Source organism: Anabrus simplex, chromosome 6 (genome assembly GCF_040414725.1).
Source record: "Anabrus simplex isolate iqAnaSimp1 chromosome 6, ASM4041472v1, whole genome shotgun sequence".
Lineage (NCBI taxonomy): Eukaryota > Metazoa > Arthropoda > Insecta > Orthoptera > Tettigoniidae > Anabrus > Anabrus simplex.
Window position 1 is genome coordinate 253392246 of NC_090270.1, and position 19101 is coordinate 253411346.

At 38.9% G+C, this 19101-nt stretch overlaps 1 protein-coding gene across 1 annotated transcript in view; it reads right to left on the reverse strand.

Annotated features, from left to right (window-relative positions):
* The window catches only part of Pgant35A (polypeptide N-acetylgalactosaminyltransferase 35A), a 121328-nt gene that overhangs the window by 36532 nt on the left and 65695 nt on the right, over nucleotides 1-19101 (reverse strand). The window contains exon 10 of the mRNA XM_067149276.2: nucleotides 8856-8957. Within this exon, the coding sequence (XP_067005377.2) occupies nucleotides 8856-8957 (102 nt within the window). The remainder of the gene's footprint in view (nucleotides 1-8855; nucleotides 8958-19101) is intronic.

Genomic DNA, 19101 nt, shown 5'->3' on the forward strand with positions numbered 1-19101 from the left:
TTATGCGTGAATGGAACAAGAAATGCCAACCAACTATCAAGATCGGTAGAAATATTAAACTCAACTGCCTTGCTTTTGCGGAGGATTTAGCATTACTTGCAAATACAATAGAAGAGGCTAAATTTCAAATTGAACAACTAGAAATTATAGCTAAAAAAATGGGATTACAAATTTCATTTGAAAAAACAGAAATGATGCCAACTTTTAAAGTTGATTTACCAGTTATTCAGCTGAACAGTAATAAAGAGATTAAAATTGTTCAGAAATTCAAATATCTTGGGGAAATAATAACATGGAACACAAATGAAAAAGAAGCAATAGAACACAGAACAACTAAATTTAAACAAGCACAAAGACTTACCTGGCCAACCTATAAAAAAAAATCTCTTTCGATAAACGCTAAGCTGAAACACTATAATTCCATAGTTAAACCAGAGGCAACCTATGCTAGTGAAACTTTATTCAAATTAAATGTAAAATCTACAACAGACAAATTACAGAAAACTGAGAGAAGAATTCTTAGAACAATTATTAATAAAAAACACCAAGTTGATGGACAGTGGAGATTGTTGCCTAACAACATTGTCTATCGTGAATGTGAATCAATAATATCTACAATGCGTAAAAGAAGAATTTCCTTTTTCTGTCACATATCAAGATTAGCAGACACCAGGATATTGAAACAACTATTCGATTACTTTTTGAAGAATAAAATCAATAATAATTGGTTCAAAGAAGTTCAGGACGATTTGGAAGAATTGGGTATAACTCGGCAACAAATCAAAGACAGAAAAGAGAAGAGGATTTTGAAGAACAAAAGCATAAGTCTCAAACTAAAAGCAGTTGAACGGAAACAATATACTATATCGGACACACAAAGGGCTTCCAGGTCGGAGAGGATGAAAAAGTTCTGGGAGAAGAAGAAGAAGAAATTAACTCAAATGTATTGATTTCAGTGCTCCAATGTGGGCGTAAAATATGTAAATAATAAATAAATAATAAATAATACTGAAATTAAGTAATATATGATACAGCTCAAGATATGGCAGAGTACATCGCTGATTTCAGAGGATAGTTCATATTTTCTCGCGTCTAGTTAAATTCCGGAAAGGCTATTCACATGCAAATGTCTCTACATGCGTTTCAAATATGTTAGGTGACGCCGTTTGAAGAAGAAAACCGACATGTTTGCCACATAAGCCTCTGGAGTGATACCGTTTGTTTTCGAATCCAAAACGACATTTTTTTTTTGTCAGAATTTAATGCGAAAAATCAAGGGTTGTCTTGCATTCGCGGCCTGACAGTAATGAATACCACTGGCAACTACCGCGGTAACCACGCTGCTTCTTTTCACCCCCGCATCCGCACGCACACAAAAATCTCGTTGAAAATAAACGACCGCCTCTTTATTATACATCGCTAGCTGCGACAAGTACAGTGCCTGTGTGTAACGTCACTGGATCTTGAGAAATACCTCGTGAAGAGAGAATTACGTTCTATTAGCCTGTACAAAAACGTTTCTCAAATCTGCACAATGGCATCAAAACGTGCGAGTCTTCGAATTCTTACAAAGGCCTCGGCTACTCAGTGGCAGAGTGGTAAGTTAACACGCAGGAGGATCTTCGAGATGGATAGTAGTATTGTAAAGATACGTGCAACAGGTATTGCCGGCAAATTATCAACGGGTTCTCGTCGATATTATGATGCCAGTTTTAAGTCAATGGTTATTAAATACTCGGAAATTGTGCAGCAGCAAGAAAATATGACTAACTAAAGCCAATATTTGATCTTAGCGTGAAGACAAAGATACATAGCTAAAAAACTGCGTACTGTACAAAAAATTCATTCAGTGGTCCGCAAGAAGGACGCTTTAAAGAAGTCGAAGGCGGAATTGTGAGGTACATGCACGAAAAGCTCAAGGGCAGAGTAGCCATACCGTGGCGCAATAAACTCGTTCATTGACCTTCAACGCCCGCGATTAGGCCTATACATCTCCAGCCACTGAAGTTGGCCGAACCCGGCAAGCGAGACGTGCATGTAACGGTAGCTGGTTATATCTGACGCTGACTAAAAGTAACAGTTTTATAGACAGCAAGAATATTTTCCTGATGGATCGTCTTATTGTGGAGACGCATGAAACAGGTATTGCCGGCAAATTTTCAATGGGTTCTCTTTGGTATTACGATGCCAGTTTTAAATTAGTAGCCATTAAATCCGCGAAAATAAAGAATAATTGTACAGCCGCAAAAAAAAACAAAAAAAAAAAAACGGCATAACGAAAACGAATGTTCGACGTCTAAAAAAGCGTACTGTACAACAAAGCATTCATATGATTTTACAAAGCATTTTTTGAGCTTGGTTTCATTTTTTTGAAGGAAAAAAGTGGGGTTTGTCTTGGATTTGGAGAAATACGGTACTATAATTTTTTTCAGAATGAAATTAAATACACACTTCCATGAAAAATAACAAACAAGTAACCCATAGTGTGTATATCATCCGCAGAAACGCAAGTTTTGAACAAACTGATAGCCGTTTCATACCGATTTTAATGTGTATGGGTTTTTATCCAAATTTCATAAAAAATCGGGTATAACGATAATCCGCTATAGCGAGTAAATTTTTCGCTGTTGTGAATTAGCGCTATAACGGACTTCTACTGTATTTTAAAAGACAGTTTTCGGTCCAGCGCTACTCGTACATATCTGAATATCTAAATAGCTGAGGAATTGATTATACCTAACAACTAAGCTCTCAAATGATACATGTATCACACTATCAGCCATTCAGTTGTTCAAATAGAAACAGGATTCCTCAGTTTGTGTTGTGCTGAGTTGGAGCCTCCATTTATGGAAACATCTTAGCTTAGCCAGGTCAATAGTATATACAGTATATTTGTGCCTTATAGCCAGGGTTATACCATCAGCATAACAAAATTTTCTAGACTTTGTTTCAGGAAAGTCAGATATATACAGACTGAACAGAAGGGGAGCCAGCAGGAGGTGCCCTTGCATAGATACAAGGATAAGATTTCCAGTACTGAACTGAACATCAGCACTCAAACTATCCTTCAAAGATCTCCTGGTAAAATTAAGAACGAAGAATCAGCTCTTTTCAGAGCCTCATAGCAAGGAAGCTTGGAGGAGGAGGAGGAGGAGGAGGAGAAGAAGAAGAAGAAGAAGAAGAAGAAGAAGAAGAACTCTTCTTCAAGTGGCATACAATCAGATTGCCTTTTGAAGAGAACGCAAGAACAACTTGAACAAAGTATTGGCAAATATCAAGCAGGGTTCCGCCCTGGGCGCTCATGTGCAGAACAAATATTAAACTTGAAGGCAATTCTTAAATACAGTAGAAGTCCGTTACAGTGAGAATTCATAACGGTGAAAAATTTACTCGCTATAGCGGATTGTCGTTATATGAGATTTTTTGTAAAAATCAGAATGAATGCAGTAAGTTTATTCAAAACTTGCGTTTTCGTGGATAATATCCACACTACGACTTACTTGTTTGTTGCTTTTCGAAATCCGATACTACGTGAAAGTGTGTGTTTAATTTACATTCTGAAAAATATATATTACCGTATTTTTCGGAATCCAAGACTATCCCCGTCTTTTCCCTTCAAAAAATTTTAATCAGGCTTAAAAAGTGCTTTGTAAAATCATATGAATGCCTTTCTTATACAGTACGCATTTTTAGATTATTTATAGACGCCAAACATTGGCTTTAGTTGCGGCTGTACAATTATGCTTTATTTCAGAGGGTTTAAGAACCATTAGCTTAAAATTGGCATCATAATATTGAAGGAAACGCGTTGAAAATTTGCCGGCAATACACATTCCAAGCGTCTCTACAATACGATAATCCATCATGAAAATATTCTTGCTTACTATAAAATTGTTACTTTCACTCAGCGTCAGATATAACTGGCTGCCGCTACATACACGTCTTGCTTGCTGGATTCGGCCAACTTCAGCGGCTAGTGATGTATAGGTCTTAATTGCGGACTTTGAAAGCCAACGAACGAGTTTACTGTGCCGCGGTATGGCAATTCCGCCCTTGCGTTTTTGTGCACATACCTCGCAATTTCATCTTCAACATCTTTAAAGCGTCCTTGTTACGTGCCACTGAATGAATTTTTTGTGCAGTATGCATTTTTAAGCTATCTTTGTCATCACGGTAATGTCGTACATTGGCTTTAGTTAGGCCTTTGCCGTATTTTTTTTTTGCTAGTGGCTTTATGTCGCACCGACGTAGATAGGTCTTATGGCGGCGATGGGATAGGAAAGGCCTAGGAGTTGGAAGGAAGCGGCGGTGGCCTTAATTAATGTGTGAAAATGGGAAACCACGGAAAAATGGAAAACCATCTTCAGGGCTGACGACAATGGGATTCGAACCCAATATCTCCCGTATTTTCTTGCAGCTGCACAATTATCATACATTTCCGAGTGTTTACTAGCCATTAACTTAAAACTGGCATCATAACATCAACGAGAACCCGTTGAAAATTTGCCAGCAATACCTGTTCCATGTATCTTTACAATACAAAGATAAAAATTTCATGATGTTCCGTATTGAACTGTATCACAATCAAACTGAATAGGTTGAATTATGTTATTTGTTATTTCAATTTAATTGTCTTTACAATATGACGATCCATCACGAAAATATTCCTGCTGTCTATAAAACTTAATTTCACTAAACTTCAGGTACAGCAGACGCGTTATAACTCTGCTACCGTACTGAGTAGCCGTGGCCTTTCCTAGAATTCAAAGGTTCACAATTAGAATTAAAGGAAGGTTCAACCTTTTCAATACAAAATGTGTTGTACAGGGTGTTCACAACATATTATTTATTATATTATTAGTACCGGTTTCGACGCTTGTTGCGTCATCATCAGCAAAAAAATCACAAGTGGGCAAAGTACATATCACAAAAGTTGTATAAATGATTCTTACATGGCAAACTACAAATGATAGACTGCTTTTCTCCTTAAAGGATAAAAGAAAAATGAGTGACATATGATGATATAATGTGACACATAAAAGTGTTATAATCTAATGAAATAGGTGAGTATTGTGCAATAAAATTGGTCTGATGATTGAACATAAAAATCTGAATGTGATAATAAAACGATGTAGTAAAATTGTCCACTCTTCTGTTGTTGTTCAATGGAGACACAAGTCCGGGTGATTATGGATGATGACGCAATAAGCGTCGAAACCGGTACTAATAATATAATAAATAATATGTTGTGAACAGCCTGTACAACACATTTTGTATTGAAAAGGTTGAACCTTCCTTTAATTCTAATTGTGAATCTCAGTTCAATACGGGAAAATGAAGTTTTTAACTTATAATAGAATTCAAAGGCTCGCATGTTTTGATGCCATTCTGCAGATTTGAGAAACGTTTTTATAGAAGATAATAGAATGTCTTTCTCTCTCCACTCTTTCCCGAAATCCAGTGATTACAAATAGGCACTGTATTGAACTGTATCAAAATTAAACTGTACAACCGGTCACCGCGGCTAGCGGTGTATGAAAATGAGGTCGTTTATTGCCAACGAGTTTTGTGTGCGCGCGTGCGGGGGTGATAAGAAACAAAGTGGCTACTGCGGTAGTTGCCAGTGGTGTTCATTACTATCAGACCACGAATGTAAAATGACCCTCGATTTTTCACATGAGATTCTGAGAATAAAACGTTGTCTTGGATTCGGAGAAATACGGTATCGCTCCAGAGGCTTCTGTGGCAAACATTTCAGTTTTCTTCTTCAAACGGCATCACCTAACTAACCGTATATGTATCACAAAAATCTATTAGAAACGCATGTAGAGAAATAATAACCTCCTGACATGGGAATTGCTTTCCAAAATTTACCTAGACGCGAGAAAATATAAACTATCTTCTGAAATCATTGATGTACCCTGCCATATCTTGAGGTGTATCATATTCTTACTTAATTTCAGTATATGATATACCATTATAATTAAGAGATCGTTTACTTCAGCCCTTATTTTTAATGAGTTAACAACTGCTGTTGGCTACGTTACTTACGCATTTATTATGAAAACGTATTATCCTCTTTCATTTTGAATTTTCATAAGAGAACAGCAGTCGACGGGTATTACTAATCGACTCCAGTATCGCCAGAAACAGATCAGATGTATGGCTTATCAGGCGTTTGCTCTATTAACCAGCGTTTTGTCTTAGGTCTGACACTGCTCTGGTTAATAGAGCAAACGCATGAAAAACCTTACATCTGATCTGTTTTTGACATGCTCTTTTGGTGAAAAATATTTAATTCCCTCCATGGGAACTTAGAAATTTCCATCCAGTATTACCTTTGAATGTTGATGAGAGAGCTCACAAATGCACATAGCGCGAAAACTATACCATACCGAAGATGATCGATCGCATTTTGTGGCAAACGTTTCAGTTTTGTTATTCAAATAGCGTCACCTATCCTAACTTATCTGTACTGTATGCATGATGAAAACATGCTTCAAGCGCCAGTAGAGAAATTATAACCTTCTCGCTATAAATTTACATGATAATAGCCTTTCCGTAGTTTATGGACGTGAGAAAATCTAAACTAACCTTGTAATCAATAACGCACTCTGCCATATCTTGAGGTGTAGGCCTATCTCATTCTTGCTTAACTGCGGTATTTAGCATTAAAATTAAGCGATCGTTTATTCAGCGTTTATCTTTAACGAGTTAACAACGGTTATCAGATATGTTATTTACGCATTTATTACGGAAACATGCTCTCCTCTTTCATTTTCCTTGTGGAAGAGCAGTCGACGGGTATTACTAATCGACTCCGACATTGCCTTCGAATGTTGACGAGAGAGCTCGCTGGTGGGCATAGTGAGAAAACGATACGGTACCAAAGATGATCGATTCAGTATAATGACTGGGTGCATAAATATCGGCAACGGAAAAAATTGAGCACGCATATACGCTCGTAATAACGGATGTGTCAGTGATAGGGCTCTCGCTGTAACCGAAGGATAATGCACAGGTTAATATAGGAATTTTGAAGGGACGGACAAACATTATCGTTATAATGGGGTTCTCGTTATATGCCGTACTCGCTATAGTGGACTTCTACTGTACAAAGCACTGAAGAACAAACTGGTCATGTGCATTTTTGTTGACTTCAGGAAAGGATACGACTCGGTTGATCGACAGTCTCTCTTCGTTATTCTTGAGGAACTGGGGCTTGATTCCAAGACCCTCAACCTCATCAAGGCAACTCTCACTGACACTATCTCCAAAGTTAAATTCATGGGGGAGATCTCTGAACCAGTCCCGATTTAAACTGGCGTCCGACAAGGTAACGGCCTATCTCCGCTTCTTTTCAACCTCGTCCTAGACAAAGTCATCCGCGAGTGGGAGAAGGCATTGAAAGACATGGGATACTGGAGCCCCATATGACTAGGATGACCCACAGATGGTATTGAGATATCCTACCTCACTTTTGCAGATGACGTGGCCATAATGACAGATGATGTAGTCATAGCCGTTAAACAAATTGAAATCCTTAGCGAATGTGCTGGAAAGGTTGGCCTACAAATTTCCTTTGAAAAGACCAAGTTCTTCTGCTCAAAACTTGACATCAAAAATTTGAACATGACATATGGGCAAATCAACCAAGTACCACACTTCAAGTACTTGGGAGAAATACTTGAACCAATGGGAGGCGAGGAGACTGCCCAGAAAATTCCGGAAAGCCTACGGTAGAGTTTACAACATATACAATAAAAAGTGCTTGTCCCGCCATGCAAAGATCAGACACTATAATACAGTAATCAAGCCCGAAGTCTTATATGCCAGCGAGACCCTTACACTAAACGGGAAAGGTGACCTATAAAACATTTTAAAAGAAAAAAGAAGAATCCTGAGGAAAATTCTCGGCCCTCGAAAAACAGAAGATGGTTATAGACTGACGTCATGCAAAGTGACAGAAGAGCTTTCCAACATTGCAGCAGACATCCGCAAAAGACGTCTGAAATTTTATGGGCACGTCCGCAGATTGCTAGCAAGGAGACTGACACACAAGGTTCTCACCTACATAGAACATCTAAAAAATATTCCATGGGTACTGTAAGTGAAGAAGGATCTGGAAAAAACCCAGATGTACTCAACTGACACCGCAGACAGAAACCTCCATAGAAAAAAATTAATGGATGGAAAGTGCAACCAGAGAACGAAGTGAAAAAGAAGACTGGAGCGAAGTGGACAGAAGAACGAAAAAGGATCCATGGAGAAAGGATGAGAGTTGTTTGGCAACTCAGAAAACAGAATCGTTAAGACCTTTGCGTGATCTATTGGGTCCATACGCACATAATAATAATAATAATAATAATAATAATAATAATAATAATAATAATAATAATAATAATAATAATGGCTTTACGTACCACTAACTACTTTTGTGATTTTCAGAGATGCCAAGGTACCAGAATTTAGTCCTGCAGGACTTTTTTCATGGCTTGGACACAGATGTACCAAGTGAAATACATAAAAGTAATAAAACATATCTTATGAAATAGAGGAGGTAATTGAAAAATATCCAACATGTTAATGAAAAAAAAAAAAATCACAAGGGAGGGGGGGGAAGACTCAAAAATGCAGTTTTCAACCTTTGAAGGTGTATCATCCCCCCTTAAATCTTGTCTCTTCCTTAATTGATAGATACACTGACAGAGTTTCAATCATATACTTGCTGTAGAATCCTGTTCTTCCTCCTTTACATTTAATTAATCCAGCTTGACAATGCTGCTTTTATTCTGTTGCTATTCGGGTTATTCAGAACCTTAACAAAAATTTAAAATGACAGAACATGTATTCACCTGCTTCATCACTCTCAGGCATGGAGAAAGCACTAGCTGAGAGCCCTTAGTTTTAACATCCTTCTCACTTGCGATGCAGAGGCTCGTGTTGAACAGGCGGATCTGCAAAGTAATAATAATCACATTTTAGATGAAACACAAAAGACCAGAAACATAATAAGCTGGTAGTTTCAGTACATCAGTTAAATGAACATAGACCACACATACCGACTTCATATTTCAATAATTTATGGATTAATACATTAAAGTAATACAGTAGAATCCCTGTTATCTAGCACTCAATTAACCAGCAATCTCAAAACCACGGCGCTTTCAGTTGCGGGTGCAACAAAAAAAATAATTAAAACAGCAGCCAGTGGGAATCAGAAATTTTGAGTCACTCCTGCGTGACAATGTTCGATGGTCATTATTGTTCCCATCATTTCTAATAGATTCATTCATGCCATCAATAGCCAAGAGTTTGGTTTAAGGGACATATAGTACACTGTCAATACATCAGTCGCCAACAGTAGGCCAGGAATAAAATATTGAGTGCATGCGTGTGGTTTGTGAACCCAAGTATACAATTGCAACAAGATGGACAAGCCTGCGAAGTGTAAAAGAAATGTACTGACACTTACGCAAAAGTTAGAATTGCTGAATAAAATAGAAAAAGGAGTTCATAGGGGAAAATTAATTATTAATGGAAGAATATCACATGCAAAGTTCAACATTTACATTATTATAAATTTATAATGCCCAATAACGGACCCATTATATCGGCATTATAAATTTACTCATTCGGGACAATTCAGGTTCCCTAAGGAAATCTATATCCATATCATCTAATAGCCTGGCAAGCTTCAACTTTTGCAAAAGAGACAAAGTCTTTCATAGTGCATTGGCACTGCCGGTAGCTTCAAATAACTTATGCAATGGCCTCCACAGTATGCACTAGCCAAGCGTCTTGGTAGGTGTGCTATTTACCAACTGATGAGCCCTAATTAGCACACTGGGTCAAATGCTGGTAACAGGAATGGGATAGCCTGAAAATTTATAATGTCCAATAACAGACCCGTTATAATGGCATTTACAGTATGTTGGTTAATCTGTACAGTGCTTTCTTTGCAATATTTTATCACTTAATTTTATTGGCGATATTGTATGCTTAGAGTTATCGTTTAACACATTTTCAGTCAATTGTTTGCATTTGATTTAAACAGTTGCCATACCTAGACAGCAACATACTGCTGCATGCCTGGCCTCATAAGTCTGCCATGTCAACCTTCAGCATGGGCGGGGCCAGCGCACATCACCATTTGGCCTGTCCACCCCTTCAGGCCACACCACTCATGCTCGGACTTAGGTGGAGCGGGCGTAAAAACTATGGAAATTACGAGATTATTAGGCTGGAGCCTTCCACCTCGTGAGGTTTCTGACTACATCCAGCATCTGGACTGTTCCAGAATGACTGGCCCAGGTATATAAGACAGGAGTGACTTGCCAGGAGATGGAGTTGGCAGTTCAGTCCGTGAGTGTGTGGACTCAGGTGCGAGCAAAGGGTGCTACAGTCACGGGTGAGATCTGTGTGATCTCTATCAGTTAGCGGCCAAGTGTGAGTATGGCCTCCGTTGAAGTATCCGTCTGTGGGAACTGTTCGTTACGCCTGAGGTCGAATGTGTCTGTCTCATCAACCAGCTGTTGGAACGAAACATTGAGCGTTATGGTACAGTCTAGAAGAGAACACTGGAATGTCAGCATGTGGCTGTGAACAGAGTTATACTGGAGTGTGTGGACAGCAGATACCATCCTGAACTGCGAGACTGTCATGCACGGGCTGCGAATTATGGACTGTGACAATGCCAACAAGTGTGACTGAGTAAGACTGCAGTGCTAGTGACCAGAGTCTGTGTGTATTAGTGTAAATTAACAGTGAGAATAAGGTAGCATAAACTGTGTAATTGTGTATCCTGTGTACTTGTGTAAGTTGTGAGCTTGGTAATCCTGTGTGTTAGTAATTAGTTAATAAATTTTAGATGTAGAACGCTACCAGGTTCGGTCTTCATTTATCTACCCCGCCAACATGTTACAACTGGCAACACTAGCGATACAAAAATGGTAAGCAATCAGGACAGCATGGGAGAGTCCATAGGTAAAGTAATGAGGGGTGGAAAGCAGAACACCCGTTACACCAAGAATTATGCACAATTCAGTTTGCCCTATGTAAAAAATACCCACACGCGCGTCGTAACAGGTTAACAGTCAGAAACCACACAAAGATTCCGAACCTTAAACACGCTTCATAGGAATTCATTATCTAATTTGCATTAAATTGAAATGGTTCATTCTTGTACACTTTGGTCTTTTTACCTTACAGTAATGTGAGTAATTGATGAGCCAGTGAGTTATCTTTGGTGAGTATTCAACCTGCGATTAATTATTTTATGATTAATTATTTTATGCTCTGAACATTTAATTTAATTACAAAACATTGCAATTTAATGAAAAGTCATTCTTTTACAAATTCACATACCACAATTACTTGTGTATTAGACCCCCCTTGGCTTTTCGAGACGAAGAAAATGGAAAAAATATATCTCGCATACAAGAACCCCCAACGTAATTCAGAGAACAACAACAATTCCGCTTCGAAGTGGGTACAAGCCTTACTGCAGCTCTGATGACATCACATAAATTTGTGAATAGTTTTGTCTGTATGAACCACGCAATAAAAACACATGTCAAAGTCATGCGGTACATCTGTGTTTCATAGTTAAATGTCCGCCTCCGTCAAGTAGGCCTACTGCAGCTCTGATGACGTTGCACAAATAGGTGAATAGGTTACATGAATGATGTTGATCTACGAAATATCACTGTAATATTTGTCACAAATGGAAGATAGTAATTGCTTTTACTCAAATAAAGTCTCAAATCCCAGGTTGATTGAGAAATAATACGAAATATTTTATTTTAGAGAATACATACTTTACTGCCTTACAACAAGCATTTCTGCTACGACGCAGCGCTTCCGTAAGTGTTTTGTTTGTCCAACACTGTCGTCTGTGATGTCTTTGCTCACTGAAGTTCTTTGGTGTTGTTTTATTGATTTTTCTCATTCGATGTAATTTGATGGGCTGTCACTTCATGTGCATTAACTGATTCATAAAACGATTTATTGGTCCAGGGATCATGCTATTTTTCTTTTAAAACATATATATATGTATTGGTCCAGAGACCATGCTTTTTTTCAACAAAATACCCGCACTCCCATTCGCTAGAAAGAGAGCTCGTTGGTGCCAGCCCTGGACCTGTATTATAACGTAGGCAACGCCTGGACCTCAAGAAAAAAACGATGGCGCGAGCAGCGGAATGCAAGACGTCTGGCCAAAGGTAACAAAAATCGTAGACATAGCACTCCCATTCATCGGTGCCAGCCCTGGACCTCAAGAAAGAAACAAAGCAGCAGAATGCAACACCATGGACTCCTATTTACAGCCAGTAAATACGTATACATATTTCTTGCTAGTAACGACGGTATTTCTTAATCAACCTGGGATTTGAGACTTTATTTGAGTAAATCAATGATTACTTTTCGTTTGTGACAAATATTACAGTGATATTTCGTGGATCAACATCGTTCACGTAACCAGGTGAATAGTTTTGTGTCAGACACGCGCATTGCAAGCACGCATCAGTCATGTATATATGCCTGTGTAGTAAAGAATGTCCGCCAGTGAAAGGGTTAGCACAATTAGCTGTTCTCAGGAGCCTGAGTTCGATTTCCGGTACCGTATTGCAAGAGATTTACGAATGGCAGGACAGTTGATATGCGGTAAAAATGGTATAAGCAACTCCCTTCCACTGGGGGCCCATCTAAAAAGAGCTGCACCACCTCGGGATAAGGAAACGAGTTTACTTTAGTTAAGGAATATTCACAGTTGCTGCTATTAATATAGCAGGACAGATCATTAACAAAGTAATCGTTTCATATCTCTTAACTCGAGCCAATATAGGTAGGTTTTTTTTTTTTTTTTTTATTGAGAGAGAAGTAGGTTTAAAACATGATAAAAGCAATTCAATCATAACGATTGTTTTACTCGCCAACGTACCTCATGAAAAAGCCTTTGATGCAGTACCAAGATCTGCTATGTGGAAAGTATTGACACATTTTGGATGTCCTGAACGTTATGTGGAATTGGTTCAAGCACTTCATGATGGCATGTCTGGACATGTTCTTCATGGTAACTCGGTATCAGACTTGTTCCCAATCACTCATGGATTGAAACAAGGCTGTGTGCTTGCTCCTACACTCTTTGCACTGTACGTGGCTGCCATGCTGCATGAATCATCTGCAAACAACTTAGGCATGGAAATTAAATTTCATTTTGATGGAGGCCTTTTCAATCTGGCAAGACTTCGCTCACAAAGACGTACCTGGTTACCTGGGTGACAGAACTGCAGTATGCCGATGACACCGCATCTCCTGCTCTAACACCTGCAGAACTACAACAGTCAGTCAACTGCTTTAAAACTGCATGTGATCGCTTTTGTCTTGTGATTAATGCGGAAAAAAACGAAGGTACTTGCACAACCTGCCCCAGGATTAACACTTCCTGAGCTAAGTATTTCCATCTTAGACACAACACTGGAACAGGTTGGTCACTTTTCATATCTTGGAAGCATCTTGTCTAAACGGTGTACCTGTGAACAAGACGTTGATAAAAGAATTGGGGCTGCTCATGCAGCATTCGGACGGTTAATGCACAGAGTCTTCATGAATAACGACCTATAACTGCATACCAAACTCATGGTGAACAAAGCTGTTGTCATTTCCACGCTACTGTATGGCTGTGGAACTTGGACAATCTATCGCTGTGATATCAAAAAACTTGAGCGCTTCCACCAACAGAGATTCATCTTGAATATTAAGTGGGAGGACTATGTGACCAACACGGCAGTTCTCAACAAAGCGCAGCTAAATAGCATTGAGGTATCAATCATCGCTCATCAACTGAGACGGTTAGGCCATGTTCACCGCATGGGTGCTACCAGGCTTCCCCACCAACTTCTTTATGTTGAACTTTGCTCCGGCAGTAGACCTCGTAGAGCCCCTCTTAAGTGTTTTAAGGACCACCTGAAACACATCATGAAGACGACAACTGGTATACATATACAGACATGGTAAGAATGTGTTGTGGACCCCTCACTGTGGCGGAACACTACATCCACCGCTGTCAACTTGTTTGAAAGAGAACGCCGCAGACATCAAGAGGCCAAGCGACAAGCAAGAAAACTCCGTCAATTATAACCCCGCCCTCCTCTATCCATTGTGTGATTTGTGTGGGCGTATGTTTTATGCCAGGATTGGTCTGTTTAGTCATCGTAAACACATCCATAAACTGAGTTGAACTGGTCAATGTATGCAAGAAGAAGTTATATATACTCGGATCGAGTTACAGCAGACGACGACCTCATGAATAATAATATTAATAATTTTACATCCCCGCTTAACGATTTTCGGAGACGCCAAACAACACATATTATGTGTTAACAAAAAAATGGAGACAACGATCATATGAAATTAAACATTATGATAATAAAATGTATTACCGCCATACCTGTAGATATCCATAAAGCAGCAAACTTTCCAGTTATTTATTTTTAATCTTTCCATTGTGAAACTTGTGGCACTATACGGGCACTTGATACCATACCTAACCTAAACAGTGCCATCTCTCTTACCTCATTTACAGCTGTTTAGGTAAATCCTGATGTGATATATGTGGAAAACAAGCATGAAATATACTTACAAATAAGGGTTTGGGTTTCAACAGCAGTAGTTATCTAAAGAACGCTAAAGAACTACATATTACATTCGGACGTACAAGTTGTAACATATGCTAGTTATCAGCTGGTTGTTTGGCATGCTTTCTATCAAAGCACGGCTTTATTCGGAAGGAGTAACTTCTGCTACATATACACCGTCTCTCGGTACATGGCTGACGAGATGGCAGTGGAGATATCATATGGAATGACGACATGCTGGTAGCAGGGAAGTTGGCAGCACAAGATGATAATTCAATTGAAAGCAGTGATTAGGTTTACTGTGCGGTAGGCCAACGGCTCAAACGATAGAGACAAATGACTGGCTATTAAGTTTCTTTGTATCAATATTGCACAATATGATAATATTAATAACAGTAATAATAATCCCTTTTCTCTAGGAGGGGCCAATGACCTTCGATGTTAGGCCCTTTAAAACAATAAGCATCACCATCATTATTTTGTCTAGGGGGTCGAGTATGAAGTGAGACGAATCTTCGTAGCAAGTTTTTACGATCATATGCCCTTCTTGACATCAACCTAATCAAAGGAATTACAGTGAAACCTCGATTCTCCATTTTTCAAGGGACCATGAAAATAAAACGCACAACACGGGAAAACGGAAAATCCGGGAATGAATGAAAACCATCAACAATTTGGCTAAACATCACAAAAATTAAATATGTATAACTAGCAAGATACCCGTGCTTCGCTACGGTATTATAATGAAATTTATAATTGAATGCTTAACGTTTTATGTATGATCCGCCGAAATTTGCGATCTAAATCGTTTTCTGAGAGAATCCGCCAAAATTCGTGATCTGACTTGTTTTCTGAGAGATTACGGCAATGTTCCTCCCATTTTTCAATCTTTCTTTCCACCAATCCATTTCATACTTCCCGAGCTAGGTCCAGGTATTCCACCTGGTCAGTTGGGTCCCTAAATCTTTGCATCTTTTCCTATAAGCATTTTTAATATGGATCAAATCCTTGAGGAGATCTGGCGTAGGGTCGTGTTGGGTGCCTTTGCGGTACTGAACCCGCAGCGGGACTGCAAACTTAGTCATTACCCGGCCAGGACCCGTTTCCGCACATTTTGAAGACGGTCCAAATTAGTATTATTATAGATGTTCTGGACCCCACAGCAAGATGCAAGACCGCTACTTGGCGGTAAATTACATCTGCTGCCATTGTCATTGTTGAGAATGTGAGCAGCACCATTGTCGCGCGTAGGCAAGTGTGCGGGATTTCTGGCGATACAAATGACATACTTCCGTGCATCATTTACCTTATTATAGAGGTGAACAATTGGACGGTCAATCTCATTCCTAGCGTTTATTTCAAATATGTTTAAATTTTTATTTATATGCCAGGAGAATCTGCTGTAATCTAAGAACGTTCTCCGAAGGAAAAGATGGCTCTTGAAAACGAACCCAGAAGAGATTAAAAATGATCTGTTTATGATCAGAATAAGTACATCGAAAACCTACAGTCTGTTTCCAGTCATTCGACAGTGTCAGGAATGGAATGAATAAATCCCTCATCTAGCGGCGACATTAGGAATTGTAATACCAATATAAATGGTCCGTTATTGGACATTATAAATTTTCTTGCTAACTCATTCTTGGTTGCCAGCGTTTCGCCCTCGTGTGCTAGGGTGGGCTGATCAGTTGGTACCTAGCACACCTACCAATACGCTGGCTAGTGCATACCGTGGAGGCCACTGCGTAGGCTAACTGGAGCCACTGGCAGTGCCAATGCACTAAGAGACTTTGTCTCATCAGCAAAAATTGATGCCTGCTTGGCCATCAAATGATATAGATGTTGATTCCCATAGGGAATCTGAAATATTTGTCCTGAATGAGTGAATTTATAATACCAAATAAATGGTCCGTTATTGGATATTATAAATTTTCCTGCTAACTCATTCTTGGTTGCCAGCGTTTCGCCCTCAATGTCCAATAACGGACCATTTATATTGGTATTATAAATTCACTCATTCAGGACAAATATTTCAGATTCCCTATGGGAATCAACATCTATATCATTAGGAAGTGTGCCGGCTGCCGAAACCTGTCGCACTCCTCTGGGGCAATGATTAATGAATCACAAATGAAATGAAATGATATTGGACAGTGTTGCTGGAGTGAATGATGACAGGGAAAACCGGAGTATCCGGAGAAAAACCTGTCCCGCCTCCATTTTGTCCAGCACGGATGTCACATGGAGGGACCGGGATTTGAACCACGGAACCCATCTGTGAGAGGCCGGCGCGCTGCCGCCTGAGCAATGGAGGCTCCTTAGAAATATATTATGAACAGTAAGATCAATTGGTCTCACCTCGCTTTACACCCCACCGCCGTTAAGTTTATTTACCCCCCCCCAAAAAAAAAAACCTAAAAGAAGGCGTGTTTCTTTGTGTTTAAGGGAGATTCCAAACACCAACGTTCAAATCTATTACCTTCAGTTTTGAGATAAAAATAATTCACTTTTTTCACTTTAAACCCCCCCCCCCCCCCAAGTGTATTTCCTGGCAAAAATACTTAATTCCATAATAGTAAAGGATCTTCCAAATACCAATTATCACGACTCTAACTTCTTCAGTTTTTGATTTATGTATACTTATGAAAGGAATTCAACTCCTTTTCACTCCCGCCCCCCAAGATGATTCCTCCCGCCAAAACGGGTTTTTCTTTGTTTTTAAAAGAGATCCAAATACAAATTTTCACGTCTGTAGGCCCTAACAACTTTAGTTTTTATTAGATGTAAGTATTCACATACAATTAAGTCAATTTTTCAAATCTTTCATATCTCCCCCCCCATTCATTGGATTTTCCGAGAATACGTGTTTCTTTACTTTTAAAGCAGATTCCAAATATCAAATTTCACGCCTGTAACATCTTCATTTTTGAGATAACAGTAGCCTAATTAAAAGAATTCAACTCCATTTTCAATCACCTTTACCCCCCCCCCCCCTCCGCCCAATTGGTATTTCCGTAAACTAAAATACACTTTTCTTTATTTTTAATAGAGATAAAAATGCCAATTTTCACTTCTGTAACATGTTAAGTTTTTGAGACATACTGTATAAATTCTCATGTTAAATTTTCACCCCCTTTTTAGTTCCTCTTAAGAGGAGTTTCCAAAAACAATTCACCAGTGTTTCTTTACATTTACAGGAGATTCCAAATACCACTTTTTACGTCTAACATTCTACGTTTCTCAGCTATTCTGTAGATATAGTCTTTCAAGAAATTCATCCCAATTTGTCACTCCTGTTTAACTGCCATTAAATGGATTTTCCAAAAACAAAAAATACGTGTTTATTTTTAAAGGCGATCCCATATACAAATTTTCAGTTCTGTAATATCTTCAGTTTCTGAGATGTATGTATCCTCATTAAAGGCATTCGACTCATTATTCACCCTTTTACACCCCTCCTATTGGAATTTACAGAAAACAAAAAAATACGTGTTCCTTTATTTTTAAAGGAGATTTTAAATATCAATTTTTACATGTGCAACCTTTTAATGTTTTTAGATATAGATACACTCATTTTAAAAATCCACCCCTTTTTCACTCCCCCCCTCCCACTTTGTTTTTTCCAAAAGCAAAAAAATATTCTTTATTTTTAAAGGATATCCAAAATACCAATTTTCAGGTCTGTAATATCTTCAGTTTCTGAGATATAAGTAGCAGTATCCTTATTAAAAGGCATTCAACCCCTATTTCACCCCTCCTATTGGGATTTTCTGAAAACGAAAAAATACGTGTTTCCTTATTTTTAAAGAAGATTCTAAATACCAATTTTTACATCTGTAAACTTTTCAAGTTTTAAGATATAGATAAACTCATTTTAAAATTTCACCCCCCTTTTCACCCCCTTAGCGACGGAATATCCAAAAACCCTCTCTTAGCGAGCGCCTACATATTAATATGAATATATCTTCAAAATTTCATTTCTTTATGTCCAGTAGTTTTGGCTCGGCGATGATGAGTCAGTCAGTCAGTCAGTCAGTCAGTCAGTCAGTCAGTCAGTCAGGACAAGTTATTTTATATATATAGATTATAATCTTACAAAAACTCCTAAACCAAACCAAACTACAGCCCCAGTGGGACTTTGCCTGCCAAGCGACCGCTGCTCAGCCCGAAGGCCTGCAGATTACGAGGTGCGCATGGTCAGTGCGACGAATCCTCTCAGCAAATATTCCTGGCTCTGTAGATCGGGGTCGCCATCTCACCATTAGATAGCTCCACAATTAAAGGTATTCACGTAGGCTGAGTGGACCTGGAACCAGACTTATATCCAGGTAAAATTGCCTGACCTGGTCGTAATCGAACCCGGGCCCTCTGGATGAGAGGCGGGCATGTTAGACCGCGAAACCGCATTAATTACCGGTACGCGAGTTCAAAATCTTGGTACTTTATATTCAATTTTACAGGG